We start from the raw sequence: 17,183 nt of genomic DNA, 5'->3' as shown, positions 1-17,183 counted from the left end.
TCTGAATATTTTCCATCTTTTCCGGAAAGTTATGGCTGCTCTATCTGTAAGATTCTGGCTCTCTTCTGTACTTACCATTGACCGTTCTCTCCTTCCTGCACAAATTGCACTAAATCTCCATCCTCAAGTGTAAAAGAATCCGGGAAACAGCTGTCAAAACTGCCTTCTACCCGAAAAAGATTGGTCCCCTAAAAGGAATGAAATCATGCACCAGAAATACAGTCACTATGGATGAAAGAACACTGTGCAAGAGAGAGCAAGTTTAGTTAAATACTGAATTGGGCATTTCAAGCTGGCAGATTTCTTCTGTAGGGAACTGTGTCACTTCTTTTTTTATCATGCTCAGCTTATATATTATTCAAACCGGGGTCTGAACTGTGCTGTGCACTCAGGTTTTAGAATTAACCAGCCAGCCATTATTCTGACACAAAAACTGGGTTTGTGACACCAGGTCACATTACCTGGAAAAGTCTGAAATTACTTTTTTAAAGGCTGAGAGTTTTCAGTAACTCACTTCAGTAGCAGGTAAAGCTACAGCTTACAAGTAGGGGTGAGTTTTTATGGTCCTGATCCACAAAGCAGTCTTGGAATAATCCCCCAACACTCCAGATGAGTTTCCATCTTCATTATTCCCACACAGCCATGAATTTAGGGCTGGTATAACCCCAAACTTTGCAGGTAAAATTGTGATCTTTAGAGAAGAGGAGGCTACACTGGGAAGAGGCAGTGTAATCTGAAAAAAGAATTACATTGTTAGGGTTGGTCTCTTCCTCCAAGTCAGAAGAGTTGGAAAGTTCATCTGTGCTTGAGGGGATGGCTTCAAAATCCTCAAATGTGTCTAGAGATGGCATTTGCCTGCTGGGCCAACCTTTTCAAAGGAAGTAAAATAAAAAGAGTTAGCTATCAGTCATTAGCCTCTTTCAGACTCAGTCTTTTAAAAATAAATTTCAACTTCACTTCCCACTATTCCGCTTACTGAATTGCTTGTGCCTTTTTACAGCTTGTTCTCTGATTTTGCCATGAAAATTATGTTGCAACCATTATTCTGCCTCTAAAAGCCTGTACTGCTTGCTGTCATTTGTGGGAGTGAAGACAGGTGGCCACAGTATGCACGCCCATCATTACCTTGAGCATTTGGCATTGCTAAATCTCTTCAGTTCCAGAAGTACATAAAACAAGCACCAGCAATATTTCTGTAGAGCAAGCACCATAGCAAATGATAACTTTTGCTGATGTGATTTTCAGAAGATCACGCTCATTCAGTTTCCACCTTACCTCCACATGTTTATTTATAAATTGAAATCTGAAGTCATTGAATTTTGGTTGACTTCTTATCTCCTTGTCACCCTAAGGTAATATTACCACCTGACCAACTTGCAAAACTATCCCTTGGGACAGGTTGGAAGTGCAGGGAAGGGACAGAGTGAACAAGGCACAAAGACAACCAGACCTTGGTAGTAGGTAGAGAAGATCTCATTAATTTCTGCTGTTAGCAGTCTTATTGTATGATTTGAACCCAATACCACCCAGCCCAGTGGAAGGGACTTAATGACAGATTTACAGCCCAAGCACAACAGCCAGGCTCTTTACCCACAAAAGCATATCCAGAGGATGTGTCCTGACGGAAATTTAGGCTAAGCCTTATAAGACCTGCCTGATGCTCCTATGGTGGAAAAGTAACTCAGCCTCTTCTACAGGGATGGCAATCATAACCTGCATTTTCCTTTATACTTGATACCTGTCCCTTTTCTCACAGGAATTACTACAGTCCAGCTAGGAGGAAACCTTAATAGCCTTAACAGATTATAAAATGCATGGAGTTAGTCAAATCAATGTGCCTTCCTACTTAATGCGCCTGTTGTGCATTAGCTGATTCACAGGGACTCGGGCTAAGCAGATGCTGAATCAAGTTGTTTACAGGCTGTGGGCTGTTGCTCTTGACAAGGCAAAGTACTGCTCTGACACAAGGCATGAAGACAAACGCTCATGCAGTGGGATTATGCATAACCCAGCCGTCATAACCCACAGTAAAACCTGGCCTGAGACAATATAAAACCCAAGCCTGGCAGTTCAGGCAGTAAACAGAAAAGTGATCTAATCTGAGAAAAATAGGTTTACTCATCAATTTATTTAATCCCTCCCCATGCACATCTTCCCTGTTATGGGCACTGGTTGGTGCAACTTGTGGTCATGCAGTTCTGCAGTCTCTTCTCCCTCCTCTTATGTTGGGGTTGTGACTGCCCCAAATGCCCTCATTCGGTTACAAGAGAGACAGTGACCTTCTTCCAGCGGAGCATCATCCCCAGTTATAACCTTGTAGGTATTGTTAGGTCATCGGAACTTTTCAAGGTGAAAACTAGCCACTGAAGTGGCATTCATGTACTAGGTTGTGAGAGTCCCTGTAAAGGTCTATACCAACAGAGTTTTGAGACAGAAAAGACAATTTCAGTTACAGATCATGCAGCATATAGAACTGAACCCCATATTCTGTATCAGTATAAGCTGAATCACACCAGCAAAATACCAACAAATGTCTAAATGCACAAGAATACATTGATGCTATCTAGCACCAAACCATTACAGCAATTTCAGTTCAAATTCACAGGTTGGGCTACAAAAGACAAAAGAAAAATACATCTCTCTTCCCCTTCAAAAAAGTTCTAGTTATCATTTGCAGCTGTCATCTGTAGAAACCTGAACCGCAAGGATTCCTTACAAATATATGCATCGGCCTTCTTCTTCCATAGAAATCGCTATTCTAATTTCAGAGACTAAGAAATAGCCTAAGTAGTAAGTACCTATTTCAAGCTATAAAATAACACAGATCAAATTGTGAGCTCTCTGACATCAATTAAAATAATTATTTTTAGCTGTGCCTGAGCTACAGAAAACCAGCATCTGGGACATTGTTTCTCTACCTGCCAGTGATCCAAGCTTGTTCTTTCATTGCTTTCATGGGAAATAATACTCATTTAAAAAGAAAAATCTCTTGAAGTGGGAGAGAGTAAATATTATCATAAATTATATTACACTCTCAAATTGAGACGATAAATGTTTTAATTTCATTTACCTGTCTGTGAAGCAGATCTAGGTACAGGTCTCACAGTGGAGCTGGTATTACATTTAGTCTGGGCCAATATGGTGTTCTCAAAAGCATCTGTGACAGGAAGTACAATTTGTGTCTTCAGGGTGAAACAGTTATTAGACAACCAGTAGGAAGTGAATTCCTGTATCAATCACCTCTGCAACTGGTAGTCCCTTTAACAAACAGGTGGACTGGGGTCCAAGAGTTACAAAAGAGGAGACATGTGACCAGCACAAATAAGTGAAAAGACAGCAGCATTCCACAGAAAAACTGTAAGTCTGAGGACAGCAAACAGGCAACTGAATCAAACGGAAATACTGATGTTAATTAAGGAAAATGATTGATGGGTGAACAGTGCAGTGTTCTATTTCACTACAGCTTCCTTACACATTTTTTACATATTTTCCTTGCAGCATTTTAAATAATTCTGTAGGTGATGGCATATGGTTTTGATGCTCATCCATACAGCAATGAAAGTAGACCAGGGAGACTCTCCTGTCCAGCCAGAAATGAATGATTTCACACTTGATGAATGCAATGCAATTTTGTGGGGGTAGTTTTTATCCAAATACATCAAATCCTTTGTGTTATTAACTCTGTCAGAGCCCTGGCAACAGCAGCAGTATCTCCTGGTAAAGGGATGCTAATGTTCATTGTTTCCCGCTCAGTTTGGCGAGGGATGTTGCAGGGGATGGTGTAGGACCATGTTTTAACTACTGAGAATCAACTCAGCTCTGTCCTGTGGACAGTACTTGCACCTTGAAATACTCCCTACCTCTGCAGCCACATGGTTTGCTGGATCAGAAGTATCTGCCAGTGATGAAAGTGAGATATAAACAGCACAGTTTGGGAAACTCTGGTACTGGGTACCAGGATGATTCAAAATGTACTGCTGTGGTCACTGGCAAAAGGACGTATTCTGCAAACAGCAAAAATATTTCCTCTGCTGCCTCTGAGTTGTTTCTTCCAACCTCTCTGTTCTAGTCTTCTCTTCTGCTGAGAGAAACATAGAAGATAGCTGTGATATGTCACTGATTCCATCACTGATCTGGCCCCTGCCAAGGTTCTGTGCAGATCAGAACAATCCTAAGAAAGGATTCCTCAGCCTGAATCTCTCCTCCCTGTCTTGCAGCAGGGGTTCCTGACTGCCTGTGCCCCACAATTCAACATGTGATGGCAAATCCTCATGTAAAGGAGAAAGCTGGCAATGGAAGCCATTGATCTTCCAGTGGCTGAACACTTTGGTGATATTAAACAGTAACTGATGAGTCCGCTGAAAGAAATAGGTAGAAATTCTGCTTGACTGAAATGAAACACTGCACCTTAAATGGATATTAATGCACAGTCTAGCCTCTTCTGAAGTCTTCATGCACATGGCTCCTTCTCATAGAGGTGTAGACACTAACAAGGGAAGATGGACACAAGCAACCAGACTGCAGATGAAAGTGAAAAGTCACCCCTTGGCTCCCTGCTGCTTCACTCTTTAGAGTGAGGCAAAAGCCAGGCAGAAAGTCCAGATCCAGATGATATTCTAGACATTACTTCCCCAAACAGACAGAGAATTATGGTTTTCTTTTAGGCCCATCCCTAGGTGAAATTTGGTAAATATAATGAGTGCATGGGACAGGCAAGAGGGTGACAAGCTGTATTTATCACAGTTAAACAGATAACTGACACCAAGCCCCTACTGGACTCCAGTGTTGTCTGCTAGCAGTGACGACATATGAATCCAGTGAATAATATCAAAAGACTGCCAAACAGGTTTTCATGCAGGATAGAAACACTCGTACCTTCAAACCCCAGGGGAGTTGGGTCACTCTTTATTTCATGTCTCTTGACTTTAACTGCAGGAACAAGGGGACCTGTGTGAAGTTTGCAGAGTCATAAGGCTGTAAATATTGTTAAAGGAGAAACTTGCTTTCCCATTTCCTAGAAACACTACCTGCCTAATACTTTCCATCACACCCAGAAGAATGACCAAACCCTAAATTCTAGGTGGTGAAGATTAACACTTCTGTGATGTGGACAGGAAACAGTCCACTTTTTACAAGACAGTGGACAGTAACTAAGTGTATCTGCTTCCAATCACGTTTCGCAGATGTTTTGTTTTTTCCCACTGTTGTCCAGGAGATGGCACTAACCAGACTGAGACACAATCTCAGCTTTTTACCCGTGAGGTTGGCAAGGAGGAGCCCACAAAAGCCAGCACTTATGCCCCACTGGACTGGAAGGCATCCGTCATAGGTCTTCCTCCAGTATCCTGCCACATGTGGAGGACTGGTGATGTGATGGAGCTGAACTGTTAGCAGTGAGGATCAGTGTGCAGAAGTATGCAGCAGCCTTGCACGTGATGATCCAAACACCCCATCTAGACCTGCATTTGGCTGATGCTGAATCGAGACTCAGGCTTCAGTTCTTTTTTAAACTGAAATATTTTCTCAAAGCAGATGCTGTAAATAAAATACTTAACAGAAAATCACTGATCTCCCATCCCCATCACCCTTTGTTTTTAAAATCATTACAAAAAGCAGTTTTCTCAGCATTCAAAGAAGTTGCCAACAGTCTTATGGTGGACAGGATCCTAGGACAGGATTTTTTATATGAAACTGTAGCAAAGTTTGAATTTCAATGTAATTCACACATGCTGTCTTTGATAAACCGCACTAAAGAACAACATGTTTGCCCTTTCTCTTTGTGCATATGTGCTTCTTTCTGTGTTCCCCAGCTTTGTTAATAAATATTAGGAAATAACTGTGTCTTCCCATAACTTAGTAACTGATCACATATGTCTGAAGTTGCTACCGATGACAGAAAGCTATGAAAATGTCTTCGCCTGTTCTATGCCAATCATTTCTACCTGATGATGTTTTAGCGTTCTGATCTAAACAAGTTGGCAAAGAAACATTTGTAGGTAGCAGTAATATCACATCCTTCCTCTGCCAATAAACCCCACCATGATCTCATTTCACAACTGGCTCATTGCACAGTCAAGAATATGGTTCATATCCTTCACAACTATTTAGAACAAAATAACACTGCAACCTTCTTCCTGACAAATATATAGCAAATATGTTTATACAAATGAATTCAGCCCATTTTTCCTTCTATTTCGGTTTGTGAATTGCTCTGCAAATCAGTTCCTCCACTTTGTTCCAGGAAGTGACAAAGGACAGTATATTCAGAATTTGATGTAAGACCATATGTTCTCTTATCAAAAGTAACTCTAACATGTAGGCATAGGTGCCTACAATCCCATGGGTTGCTTTTGAGTTTAAATGTAGGCACTAATGCAGTAACTTAAAATAAATTTTGTAAAAGTGCCTTTTTTCAAAATAATTACAGCTCAAAATAAAAATGATAAATTCCCACATAAACTGCAGAGTTCAGTGCAGTCTAGGCACCTAGCTCCATTACACGTGCCTAAAAATGTCCTTGCAAACACAGTTTCTAATCATAAATGTGATTACACTAAATATGCTTCAAGCTGGCATCTATTACTGCTCCATTTTGGGCTTGATTTCTGGCCTGCTTACCATCTGATATCTGCTACGAAGTGAGAAGATTCTCTCCTTGAAAGCAAAAATTCCTGAACAGCTTCAGGGAAATTAAGAAATAATTTCTATTGAATTTCAGTTAATCTGAACAAGGGAGAAATTGGGAAACCTAATTCCACATCAGCCAAAAATTAAGATAGATAGTTTCCATGGGAACTAGCACCACTCTTTAAAGCTTGTTATGGAGAAACTGGGAAGAGCCACTGTGCGCACTGGCAGCACACCTTGATGGATGTTCAGAATGTCATGTCCTGCCTCTCTGCAGGTGTTATACTGATCCTGACACTTCTTCTACTGGAACCCCTTGCACTTATAAAATTTGAGCCTGATGCACTCACTCTGTGAACAGCATTTGGCAGTATATGTAACAGTCAGCAGGAACGAGAAGGGTAGCTAAGCAAGCAGCATGACAATACCTTTGGTCACAGCAGAAGCATTAACTGTGGTGCTGATGGAGGAAGCTAGGGAAAAGCGACGGGTAACTTCTCTTTCCTTAGATTCTGGATCTGGGAGAATAGACAGATGCAATGCAGGGCAGGATTAGAGGTTAATAAGCACTGAGGGTAAAAGATGTCCAAAGAAATGCAGCAGCTAGAAAAGGGTAAATAAAAGGTAGGTTGCTCCTCTAAAACAGCCCGGAAAAATACCCTCAACAAAATGAGAGGAGTTTATATGAACTTATTTTCAAAGCAATTCCAATTGCACCAATTTTATACTTCAGAAAAAAGACTTATGCCAATTAATATTTTAGCAACCAACTAGTGTTTAAGTACAGCTACAAAACACAAGGAGATGAGCATGATGGTTAGAATGGTATGTTTGTCTACAGGTGAGGTTTGGACTATTTAGACATGGAACTGTTTGTTCTGTGATGACTGAAATACACTGAAAACCAAGCAGGAATGGTTTGAAGTTCACAATTTTAATTTATAGAAATTAACTGCGTGAATGCCTGAAAGCACCCTCTGAGCCTCCATCCTTACCTAGGATGTGGTAGAATGGTGTAGATCAGCTTGGAGAAAGTGAAAGCAACAGAGCTAGGTTTTTTTCTTTATTCCAGATAGGATCCTGTCTTTTCTCAAAGTCCACTTAGGACTGAAGACACAGCTTCCCAGATTTCACTATGAGATGTGAATAGCATTTTTGACTCAAAGTATTTAATAATGAATGAACTGTCGTCTAGCTTCAGAGAGTACACGATGTTTCAAAACAATTCTATGTCATTGCGCAGCTCTTAAAAGACTGTGCCTACACATCTACAAGCACATGAGTACACTTCTTGCACCTACCAACTACAGCAGCACCACTTGGGAGAAAAAGTTTCTTGCTTACAAATATTTCAGGATTAACTTTTTTGTCTCTTGCTGAAAACATTCTAAGCACATGTGCTGCTTTAGCCAAATGAGTATGAATAAAGCTATTCATGTGCTTCATGTCTTGGTTTCACTAAGGTACTTGAACATTTAACTCTACCAGGGCACAACCTCAATTGAAAATGGTATTAGACATGGCTTTAAATATTTTGTTGAAGGTTTTCAGATTTCTTAAAAACTATTTGTGAGTTTTGTGGTTTGATCTTTAAAAATATCAAAGAAATATTTATGTAAAAATTAAATAGTTCTTTCTATTTTCACCAAAAAAAAAAAAATAAAAAATCCTGGGATAGATGAAGAGGTGTTTAACACAAAACTCTTTGTAGCACATGCTTACATGCTTTGTGGAATCTTAGCCCAGATGCTCTGAGATGGTGCCTGTGATTCAGAGGGCCTTTTCTGTTTCAATTGTCTCCTTTCTCTTACCACATTCATCTTCCTTTCTCTCTCTCTCTTTTTTCTTTTTTCCCACATGGTAAGCTGGCATACAGCACTGGAGTAAATGGAGTTTCAGGCAATTTTATATTTCGGGTTAAAATGTCCTCTGCAGAGCTATACTACTGTGAAGATTTCCTTACCAGGGATCTTAAATTTCTCTTTCCCACCCCTCATCTTCACATTTCCTTATTTTAATGTTCAGTTGCACAACATTCCTCTTTACTTTGTTTTATTTCTGCCTAGTAAATGTCACACTCATTATCTGCTTTCAGTGGAGCTGAAATTAATGTGCTTGGTTGAACTACAATTCCTATAATGTCTTATTACGCCAAAATATCAGGAAACCATACTAGCTCCTTAAAATCTCAGTGCAATTTTAACTGTAAAATGGCTGCTGTAAAAAGGCTGTAAATTCTATATCTGCCAATGCACTTCCTTATCTAATTTACTCATAAATGCACATATATTCAAGTACATCCCTATTCACAGGTCCCCAAAAAGTTGAAAGAAGAGGTTAAACTCTGTTCTCAGTGATAATTACAGTAGATGACTCCTAGCTTAGGTTGCTGTAGCTGCCCTCATTATAATACAAGGAAATTTACACTTTATAATTAAGATGTTGAGTTACATTTACACCATATCATGCAGCTCTTAGAGACCCTGTGACAACGTCAAGAAATATGAACTTAGCTCTGCAAACCAAGACAGCTAATGCTGACCCAAGAGTGGGGAGATACAGAGTGCTATGAGTGTGAGGTTTCATACACCTTGGTGCCAGTTCTGATATAGCTGCCTTGGGGGTCTCTGCACTGATGGTGTGCAAGATGGTAAAATTTCTCTTCCAGCATTTCTTAGTCCAACATGCCAAGGTGCTTATATACAATATTTTCTACCCCATCACATCCAACCTGGGTAGACAGTTGAGCAATGCTTTGAGCATCCATACTCCACTGCCATCTAATATTCATCAGGCAATCTTGTTTTCCCTCTGCTTAATCTTGCTATTTTATAGTCTAAATCTTCCCTTTTATTCCCATGTATTGTGGACATGACCAGACACAGCAGGTCTCAACCAAAGTATGCTCAGCTAAGTATACCATCTCCTACCACAGCCATTAATGAATCCTCAAAGGAGTCAAGAGCAGGACAAGATTATTGCAGTAATTTCCCTGTTACCTTCGCACAGCTTCCAATCTGCTTTAACAACAGCCAGTCCATATAGTGCCAGCTCGGCTTTCTGGTGTCACTTCCTGCAGAAATGACCACACTGCAAATCATCCAGCCTATTTGCCAACTCATTTCCCCCATGCCAGGACCAGATTAGTAACTGAACAGCATAACAAAGTGAAATGAGACACTGTGTAATGGAAGTGTTTCACAGGAATCTCAAGTAACGAGACCCAGAAAGACTTGAGTTGAGAGTGCCTACAGATTAATATGAACTCTTCTGAACTGTGCTTTGCTCTCCGGAACACTGAATACAATGCAAGACATTTCACATGATAAGAAAAATTCAGATAAAAGAGCAAAAGAGGTCCAAACCAAAATTGTAAATTCACTCAAATTACATTATCCTGCATTTCTGAAATCTGTATTTTGTAGTGTCGGCAAGTTATAGGATCTGAAAGCCACTCCCTTTTGTGTTCAGAATCTTGAACTAGTTTGTCCATCTTGGACCTTACTACCAAGTGCAGCCATAACCTTGCACCCAGAATCTTATGGCTGTGCTGGCTCTTGGTGTGTTTTCATCTGCTTTATAATATTCTTATTTCCTTATTTCTCTTTGTATTCTTTAATCTTGCTTCTTCCTCTTTGGATGCTCTAACACTTTGTCTCACGTAAGACACATTATTTATCAGACAGAAGAAAAGCCATATAACAACTATAAAAAGAATTATATTATCTTTCCAGAAAATAATTATAAATAGTTATTCAATTTAATTTATATTCACATTTCTTTCTTTCCTTTGAAGTCTCTTCCTTGTGCAGCCATCACAGGAATATGCAATGCTCTCTACTGGTGGATATTAAATATCTGCTAAATCTTTATGCACAAAGACTCCAAACACACCATTTTACAGTGTCATATGATTAAGCAGAAACGGCAATAAACCCCAGATCTTCTGAATTCTGGTTCTCTAGTGTAGCCACTAGGCCATGGCTGAGCAACATGTGAAAAAAACAGAGAGGTCCAACCAATGAGCAATTTAACACATGAAAACCTCGTGTAACTCAACACAGAGATGATATTCTTCCCTTCAAGTCAGTAAACTGCTGAAGGAAGCTAGGTTGGTGGTTTAAAACAAGTTCACACTTTGGCCCTTGGGAGAAACTGGAAATAAATGCTACTTGCACTGTGCATCAGCAAAAGACCCAACCAGTCATCTCAAAGGTGCTTTGCCAACAGTGCCATGGGAGCAATTCTTGTTAACAGCATCTTTGAGAAGAGAAGCCATGTGTGTGCATCAGACAGGAGCATTTTGGCGAGATGCAGCAGCACTTTAGGAAATACTGATGGATGGCATTATGGGATGGAGAGAACACTGTGGGAGTGCAGGAGACAGATGGCCAGAGACCAAATGCTGCGTGGGGTGATTTTACCTTTGGGTGGAGCTCTGCGGTTGGAAAGACCTTGCAATGTGAATCGCTTTCTAGCAAGCGCTGTGCGCTCAAGGTTAAGGCTGGTGGAAGCATCAACTAGGAGAGAGAGGGAGAGGGAAGACAAATAAGGAAGGAAGGGTCAGCTGTTCAGCTTATGGGAAAGGAAAGGTTAGCACTAGATGACAACAGAAAATAAATAAATAAATTTTGATTCAGTTCAAGCCTGAGCAAGAGCTAATCAATCAGGAAGGTGACATGGGGTGAGGGTGGTTAAACCAGATGAGCCAAACAGAGCCGCTGGGTTGAGTTTGGCTCACTGAGTTTTGATGGAGAACAACAACAAAAAGCAAAACCAAAGAAAACTAGGTGAAGGGATGTAGCTCTCATCAAAGGAAAATACAGCTTAGCAGCAAGCTCATTAAAAAGGATCTAGTGTGTTTTAGCATGAAAATACTGGTTGGAACAGCAAGGTTGTAGGGAGAAATAAGAGACGAATCCTTACAGTGCATGTACAGACACCAAGTGTTACGAGCAGTCCCACTTTTTGCTATCCAGTACCAGCACTGAAGAGTCTCCCATCCTCAGCTCTATGGCTGATATGCTCTCAGCCTTCCCTGCTGAAGTCTTTCTAACAGCCTCTGAAACTGGCATATAGTCATGCGTTTGCTTTCATGATTTGCTGGGATACAAGGATTGCCATGCCAGCAAAGCTACATGCCAGGCTCACACATGGATAAGCCAGCCATGCTGCCTGACAGTTGCCTTTGTAGAGGTAAGTCACAGATGGATCTACGTCTGGAGACTCTGGGTTTGAAAGACGCTCAGTTACTCGCACTGAAGGAAACAGGTGGACCTAGATCAACCCCCCATATCCACGCATTCCTGCCAAATTCTGCATCTGCCCCTTTCTTTGTGTGGGCAGGTAACACGCAGAAGATATACGGCAAAGTAGCAGGAAAAAAAGCTGTGTTTTGGCTGCCTGGTTCTGTGCCTTAGGATTTAACCAACAGCTTTTTCTTCCTCTTTATTTCATACACAGCCAAGTAAAAATCATCAGAGGGACAAATAAACACCAGAAGTACAACAGGAATATGAGGAGACAGTGAATCCACCCTGACAGACAAGCAACAGACAGACAAGTTGTGCTTCCAAAGGAAAGCTCATCCCATCACTTCCTGATTTGCAACCAAGATAATCCAGGAGCTGAGATGCCTGCATGCTTAGGTGGGTGTGAGGTGAACAGATTTTTAATAATACAGTAGCATTGTTTTGGTGGGGTTCAGCTCCTCCTACCCAGTGGCCTGACACCAGCTTTGGATCAGGCAGGTGTACCTGGTAAGGAACCCCTATTAAGCAGTGGTTTCAGCAGTGGAGCACTGGGAAGCATTTGGCTTTCAGACTGCATGTATTGGCCTAAGAGCCATTCCTTGCCATGTCTGCTCTCACTGTGAGGCAATCTTTGTAAGGATACTGTAGCTTTTAAAGAATCCAGAAACTGGCGTATAAAATACATTTACTTTCTGCTTGCATAGAGCAAGAAAATCCATAGTACTTCATTATCAGAGTCATGCGGCAAGTACAACAGTGCGTAGGTGGAAGGGGTGGGTTTGTATGTTAGTTCTTCAGCTATGCCATTATATCATTTCACTGAGAGACCCCTTAGGATTTCATAAGCCCCAACAGCTTCTCAGCACCAGCCAATCATTAGACACTGGTCTTTAAAGACATGTTGTCTCCACCTGAGTTATTTCAAGTCTTATCCTTCATTCTGTAGCATACCGAATAACCCTGGAAATCATTTCCAAACACAATAAGGACTAGGCACTCATGGGCAACTGGTTGAAAATGAGCTTGCAATGGGTACTTGTGACAAAGAAGACCAACAGCATCCTGGGCTGCATTAGGCAGAGCCTCACCAGCATGTCCAGGAAGATGATGCCGAGACACCTGGAGTGCTGTGTCCTGGCCTGATCTACCCAGAACAAGAGAAACGTGGAGGTATGTGAATGAGTCCAGTGAAAGGCCATGAAGATGATTAAGGGATTGCAGTAGCTGACATGAATAAAGAGTGAGAGAACTGGGATTGTTCACCTTGGAGAAGAAAAGGCTCAGGGGGATCTTATCAAGTAAAGAAGATGAAGTCAGACACTTCTCAGTGGAGCCCAGTGATAGAATGAGGGAGGCAATGGGCATAAACTGAAATATGGAAAATTCCATTAAAAAAACCATGAAAACACTAGTTAAAGTCTGGGATGACATCCCCAACACAACTGTGGAGTCGTCATCCTCGGAGCTATTCAGAAGCCAACTGGACACAACCTTGAGCAACTTGCTCCAGCTTTCAGCAGAGTAGTTAGGCTAGGTGGTCTCCAGCGGTTCCTGCAGACCTTGGCTCCCATGTAGCTTCAAGTCAGTGAATCTACCAATCAAGCCCACACGAAACTGTTTTATATGTAGATAACTCAATCACAGGCAGTTATCCATAAAAATAATGAGACTGAAATAGCTTGCCAATAGTGTCCTCCCCCTCCGTACCATAGAAAACAGTATTTTAAAATTATCTGTTCACATTAACTACACAGATATTGCGAGTATCACAGCCAGTAGGTGGCACAAGAGAGACAGTTTTGGCAGAGCACCCGACCACGCTGCCTGTGTACCGCGGGTTAGCACAGCCATGCCCTCCCCAGAAGTCCGCAGCAGGATTCCTCCACACCTTTGAAAGCAGGACCTAACTGTACATTTTTAAGACTGCAGAGTCCCAGCTAGAGGTGCCTCAAAGGACACAAAAAGTCTCAGTGGGACATCGAGAGTCGGATAGCTTCTCCGCCGGCTCTCTGCACAGTGTGTTTTACAGCCCAGCATGCACAGGCACACCCTGAACCACAAAATGATAAGTGACACACTGCTCGACACTGCAGGAGCAACCACATACCAGAGGATGAGGAGGCTCTCGGCTGAGCTAGCAGAATTACAGCGAGAGCCCTGAGGAACTGGTCATGGGAAAGCAGAAGACAGAAGAATGATAATCAGCATATAGGGTGATCCCAGCGCTCTCATACTGGACCAGTTAAAAAACATCAGTAATTTTCCTGAATATTTTTTAAAAGAAGGCTTATGAATTTCAAATGAAAGCCTACTTTTCAGCTTGATTAATTAAAAAAAAAAGTTTATATTTATGAAAAATACTGAAATAATACTGAAAAAATACTGAAACAGGTTTTTAACATTGGATTTTTTGATGAAGAATCCTTAACTTTCTCCCCAGAATGAAAACATTGCAATGAAAAATCATTTGGTAAGTAGCCTAATTTTCAAAGAAAAAAGTATTCAACTTCATTCAACTTCTTTTATTTCTTTTTTTTTTTTTTTTTTTCTTCATCATCTCTATTTATACAGGGGCCTGCTGTTACTTCAAGCCTGATTTGGACATTAATCTCTTCAGACCTCACAATTTTCTTTTTTCTATTATAAAAGCCTTTGTTCTAATGTTTCAAAATACTACCTAAAAAAGAAACTGCTGCTGAAATATGTTCTGTTCCTGCTGCTACCAGATGATATCCAGTTTCTTTTTAGTGTTCATTTTAACTTACATTGTATAGAATGTATCTATTTTACTCATGCCCTCAAATAATGGAGGGACTTTCTGTGACTACATGTGCATTTATTTACTATACACTAGAGGGGAACCTATACACAGGAGGCAAAAAAAAATTAGTTAGCAAAGCCCATAGAGTCTTAAAATTAAATATGACTAGAAACTAACTTAGCCAGGATATAGAAGGCTAAAATGCTATTTGGACCCCAAATTTTGTTTTTTTAAAACACAAGCTGTATAAAGAGCACTGTAATACATCAAAACTCACATTTAAAAAATCCTGAACTGGTGTTCAGGAAGTTTCATGGCACAGTCACTCAGCTTTATAGCACTGTTGTGGTTTCTTTTTGACATTGGGTTTAAATAACACACTTTTAAAGTATCCTCATAAAACTTCAGAAATGAGTGTGCAAAAATAAATATATTAGCCATCGGACACAAAAAGCTCTGTCTCAGAACTCCTACCTCTCTTTTGTCTTGCGCTGGGACTGGAATTCCTGTTTTTATTGTTAGATGCTTCCACGTTCGATGTCTCAGATTTGTTTTCATATATATTTGATGACTTCCTGCTAAACCTTTGGACAAATGAAATACAAAAATAGTTACATTCCTGCTTAATACCTGATGGAGCACTGAGCAGTAAGTATTCTTTTTTACCCTCAGATATGGAAGCCAAAGGAATAAAGGGCAAGTTTTAAAATTCTGTGTGCTATATAAATCTGTATCTGTGCAGGCACATATGGTGGGAAAAGCCATTCTCACCCTTGCCTCCTTGACATGCCATACAATAAGGGATGTACTTAGCCAGAGCTGAGAAGGGAAAAATTGAGGAACAAGCTGATTCTCTGAAGAAGCCTTTTCTGTAAGTCCAACAGATTTGGACAGGAGTGGGAATCAGGTTAGAAAAGTGGACCTCAGTTTTCCATCCTTTGCAGAAGAAGTGTATTTGACTCCAGGAGAGAAATGGGTACCAGATGGCATGTAGAGGTCATACTATGTCTAGAGGAACATAGAGATTCCAGTGGCTCCAGGATCTTCCAGCTGCTGTTTCTTCTCTTCTTTGAAAACACAAATCCAAGTAGGATGTCCCTGTGTATAGCTGAACCACAGACGAGGGCATGCATCTTGCCAGATTTGCGCAAATACTGGCCTTGTAATCCTGGATGGAATTGTCCACCACCCCCCACCCCAAGTTTGCACTGCATTCAAGCTGAAAGGTTTTCTCATGGTTCTTATCTTTACTGTTTTGCAAATGTCTGGTGGTTTAGTCTGGGTGTTTGACTGTTATCTTTGGCAGACTGCTCCACAATTTCATTGTATCTGCACACTCCAAATATTCTTTCCTAAAATGCTAGTTATTAACATAGCAACAATTACATAGTGTTTAGAATTAACATACGAACAGTTGTACTTCACATTCATATGGTTTATTTTGCTGTGAGGGAAGGTCCAAAATATCATTAAAAACTTTAAAACATTTGGAATACTGTGAATACCTTTTCTAACTACAGGCAGCCTGGGACTCATCGCTTTTTGTTTGAACCTCTGACCTGTTTTTGATGGAACTTTAACATAGGTCTCTGTTACCTCCTGTACTAAATCAAAATGTGATTTTGCAGCCTGATGTCAGGTATAAAATGGGGCTCAAAATAAATATGGGAGCAAATCCAAAGCACACTCATATTTCCTTATTCTTTTTAATCTGTTCCTTCCCAGCTAGGTTGAGATAATGGTGAAACATGCAGCTGCCAGAGTTAAAGATTTACAGCTGTGAGAAAGATACCAAGAAAACACACCGACTTTTCTGAAACAGCATCTGTAGTAAAACTAAGTCTTTGTTATATATCATGTGCACAGGATATTTTTACATGGATGTATGACTGAATCAGTCACTTCCAATAAAGCAGATAGTGAAACAGTTAGAACAATGGTCTGTTTAAGTTTCATATGTTTAACTAGATTAGAAAATAATACAATGGGATCATTTCATTATCACTGAAATGCAGCAGCCATCCCTTGAGATACAGCAGCAGTAAATACCACAGGACATCTCGTCTGGGGATTAAAATGAAACTCTGGGGAAGAATTTACAAAGGGAATTTGAATAGATCGAACAGGACTCAGAGACATTCAATAACCACCTGTATTAAGGGCACTGACTCCAAGCGTCCATTTGCCAACACCTCAGCTCCAATCACAAATCAGCCCAGTCCTACCTTATCTCATGGAAATGCAGCTCTCAGTGCTGCAGCAGCATATGAACAAGAGGTAGTCTTTTTCACTGAACAAATGACAAAGGATGCTCAGGGCAGGGAGAGCATCCTGAAACCAGATTTCTCCAATGTTACAGTACAGGTTTGATAATTCTTAATTTATAATATATTATAATGAATTATAAAAAATAATTCTTAATAAGTAGAGTCACTGTTACACATGGCCAACCAAAAAGAGGGTGTCTACTGGTTAGGTAAAATCTCAATAACTAATTAGCCTCCAACTACTGGCTGAGCACTGATGATGCTGGTTGCTCGTAC

General features: G+C 40.5%; 1 protein-coding gene across 9 annotated transcripts in view; it reads right to left on the bottom strand.

Annotated features, from left to right (window-relative positions):
* The window catches only part of MCF2L2 (MCF.2 cell line derived transforming sequence-like 2), a 180,727-nt gene that overhangs the window by 1,989 nt on the left and 161,555 nt on the right, over positions 1-17,183 (bottom strand). For 4 of the 9 annotated variants that reach the window (XM_065674463.1, XM_065674466.1, XM_065674462.1 and 1 more), the window contains exons 26-32: positions 15,115-15,224; positions 11,052-11,147; positions 7,056-7,145; positions 4,876-4,947; positions 3,071-3,157; positions 750-868; positions 76-188 (exon numbers count right to left, since the gene is read on the bottom strand). In XM_065674463.1, the coding sequence (XP_065530535.1) occupies positions 76-188; positions 750-868; positions 3,071-3,157; positions 4,876-4,947; positions 7,056-7,145; positions 11,052-11,147; positions 15,115-15,224 (687 nt within the window). Of the gene's footprint in view, positions 1-75; positions 189-749; positions 869-2,223; positions 2,410-3,070; positions 3,158-4,875; positions 4,948-7,055; positions 7,146-11,051; positions 11,148-15,114; positions 15,225-17,183 lie in introns of those variants that run through there. The other 5 variants (XM_065674465.1, XM_065674471.1, XM_065674468.1 and 2 more) reach the window with 5 other exon arrangements.

Source organism: Lathamus discolor, chromosome 3, assembly GCF_037157495.1.
Source record: "Lathamus discolor isolate bLatDis1 chromosome 3, bLatDis1.hap1, whole genome shotgun sequence".
Classification (NCBI taxonomy): domain Eukaryota; kingdom Metazoa; phylum Chordata; class Aves; order Psittaciformes; family Psittacidae; genus Lathamus; species Lathamus discolor.
The sequence above is the reverse complement of the archived record's forward strand: the minus strand, read 5'-3'. Positions and strand labels throughout refer to the sequence as shown.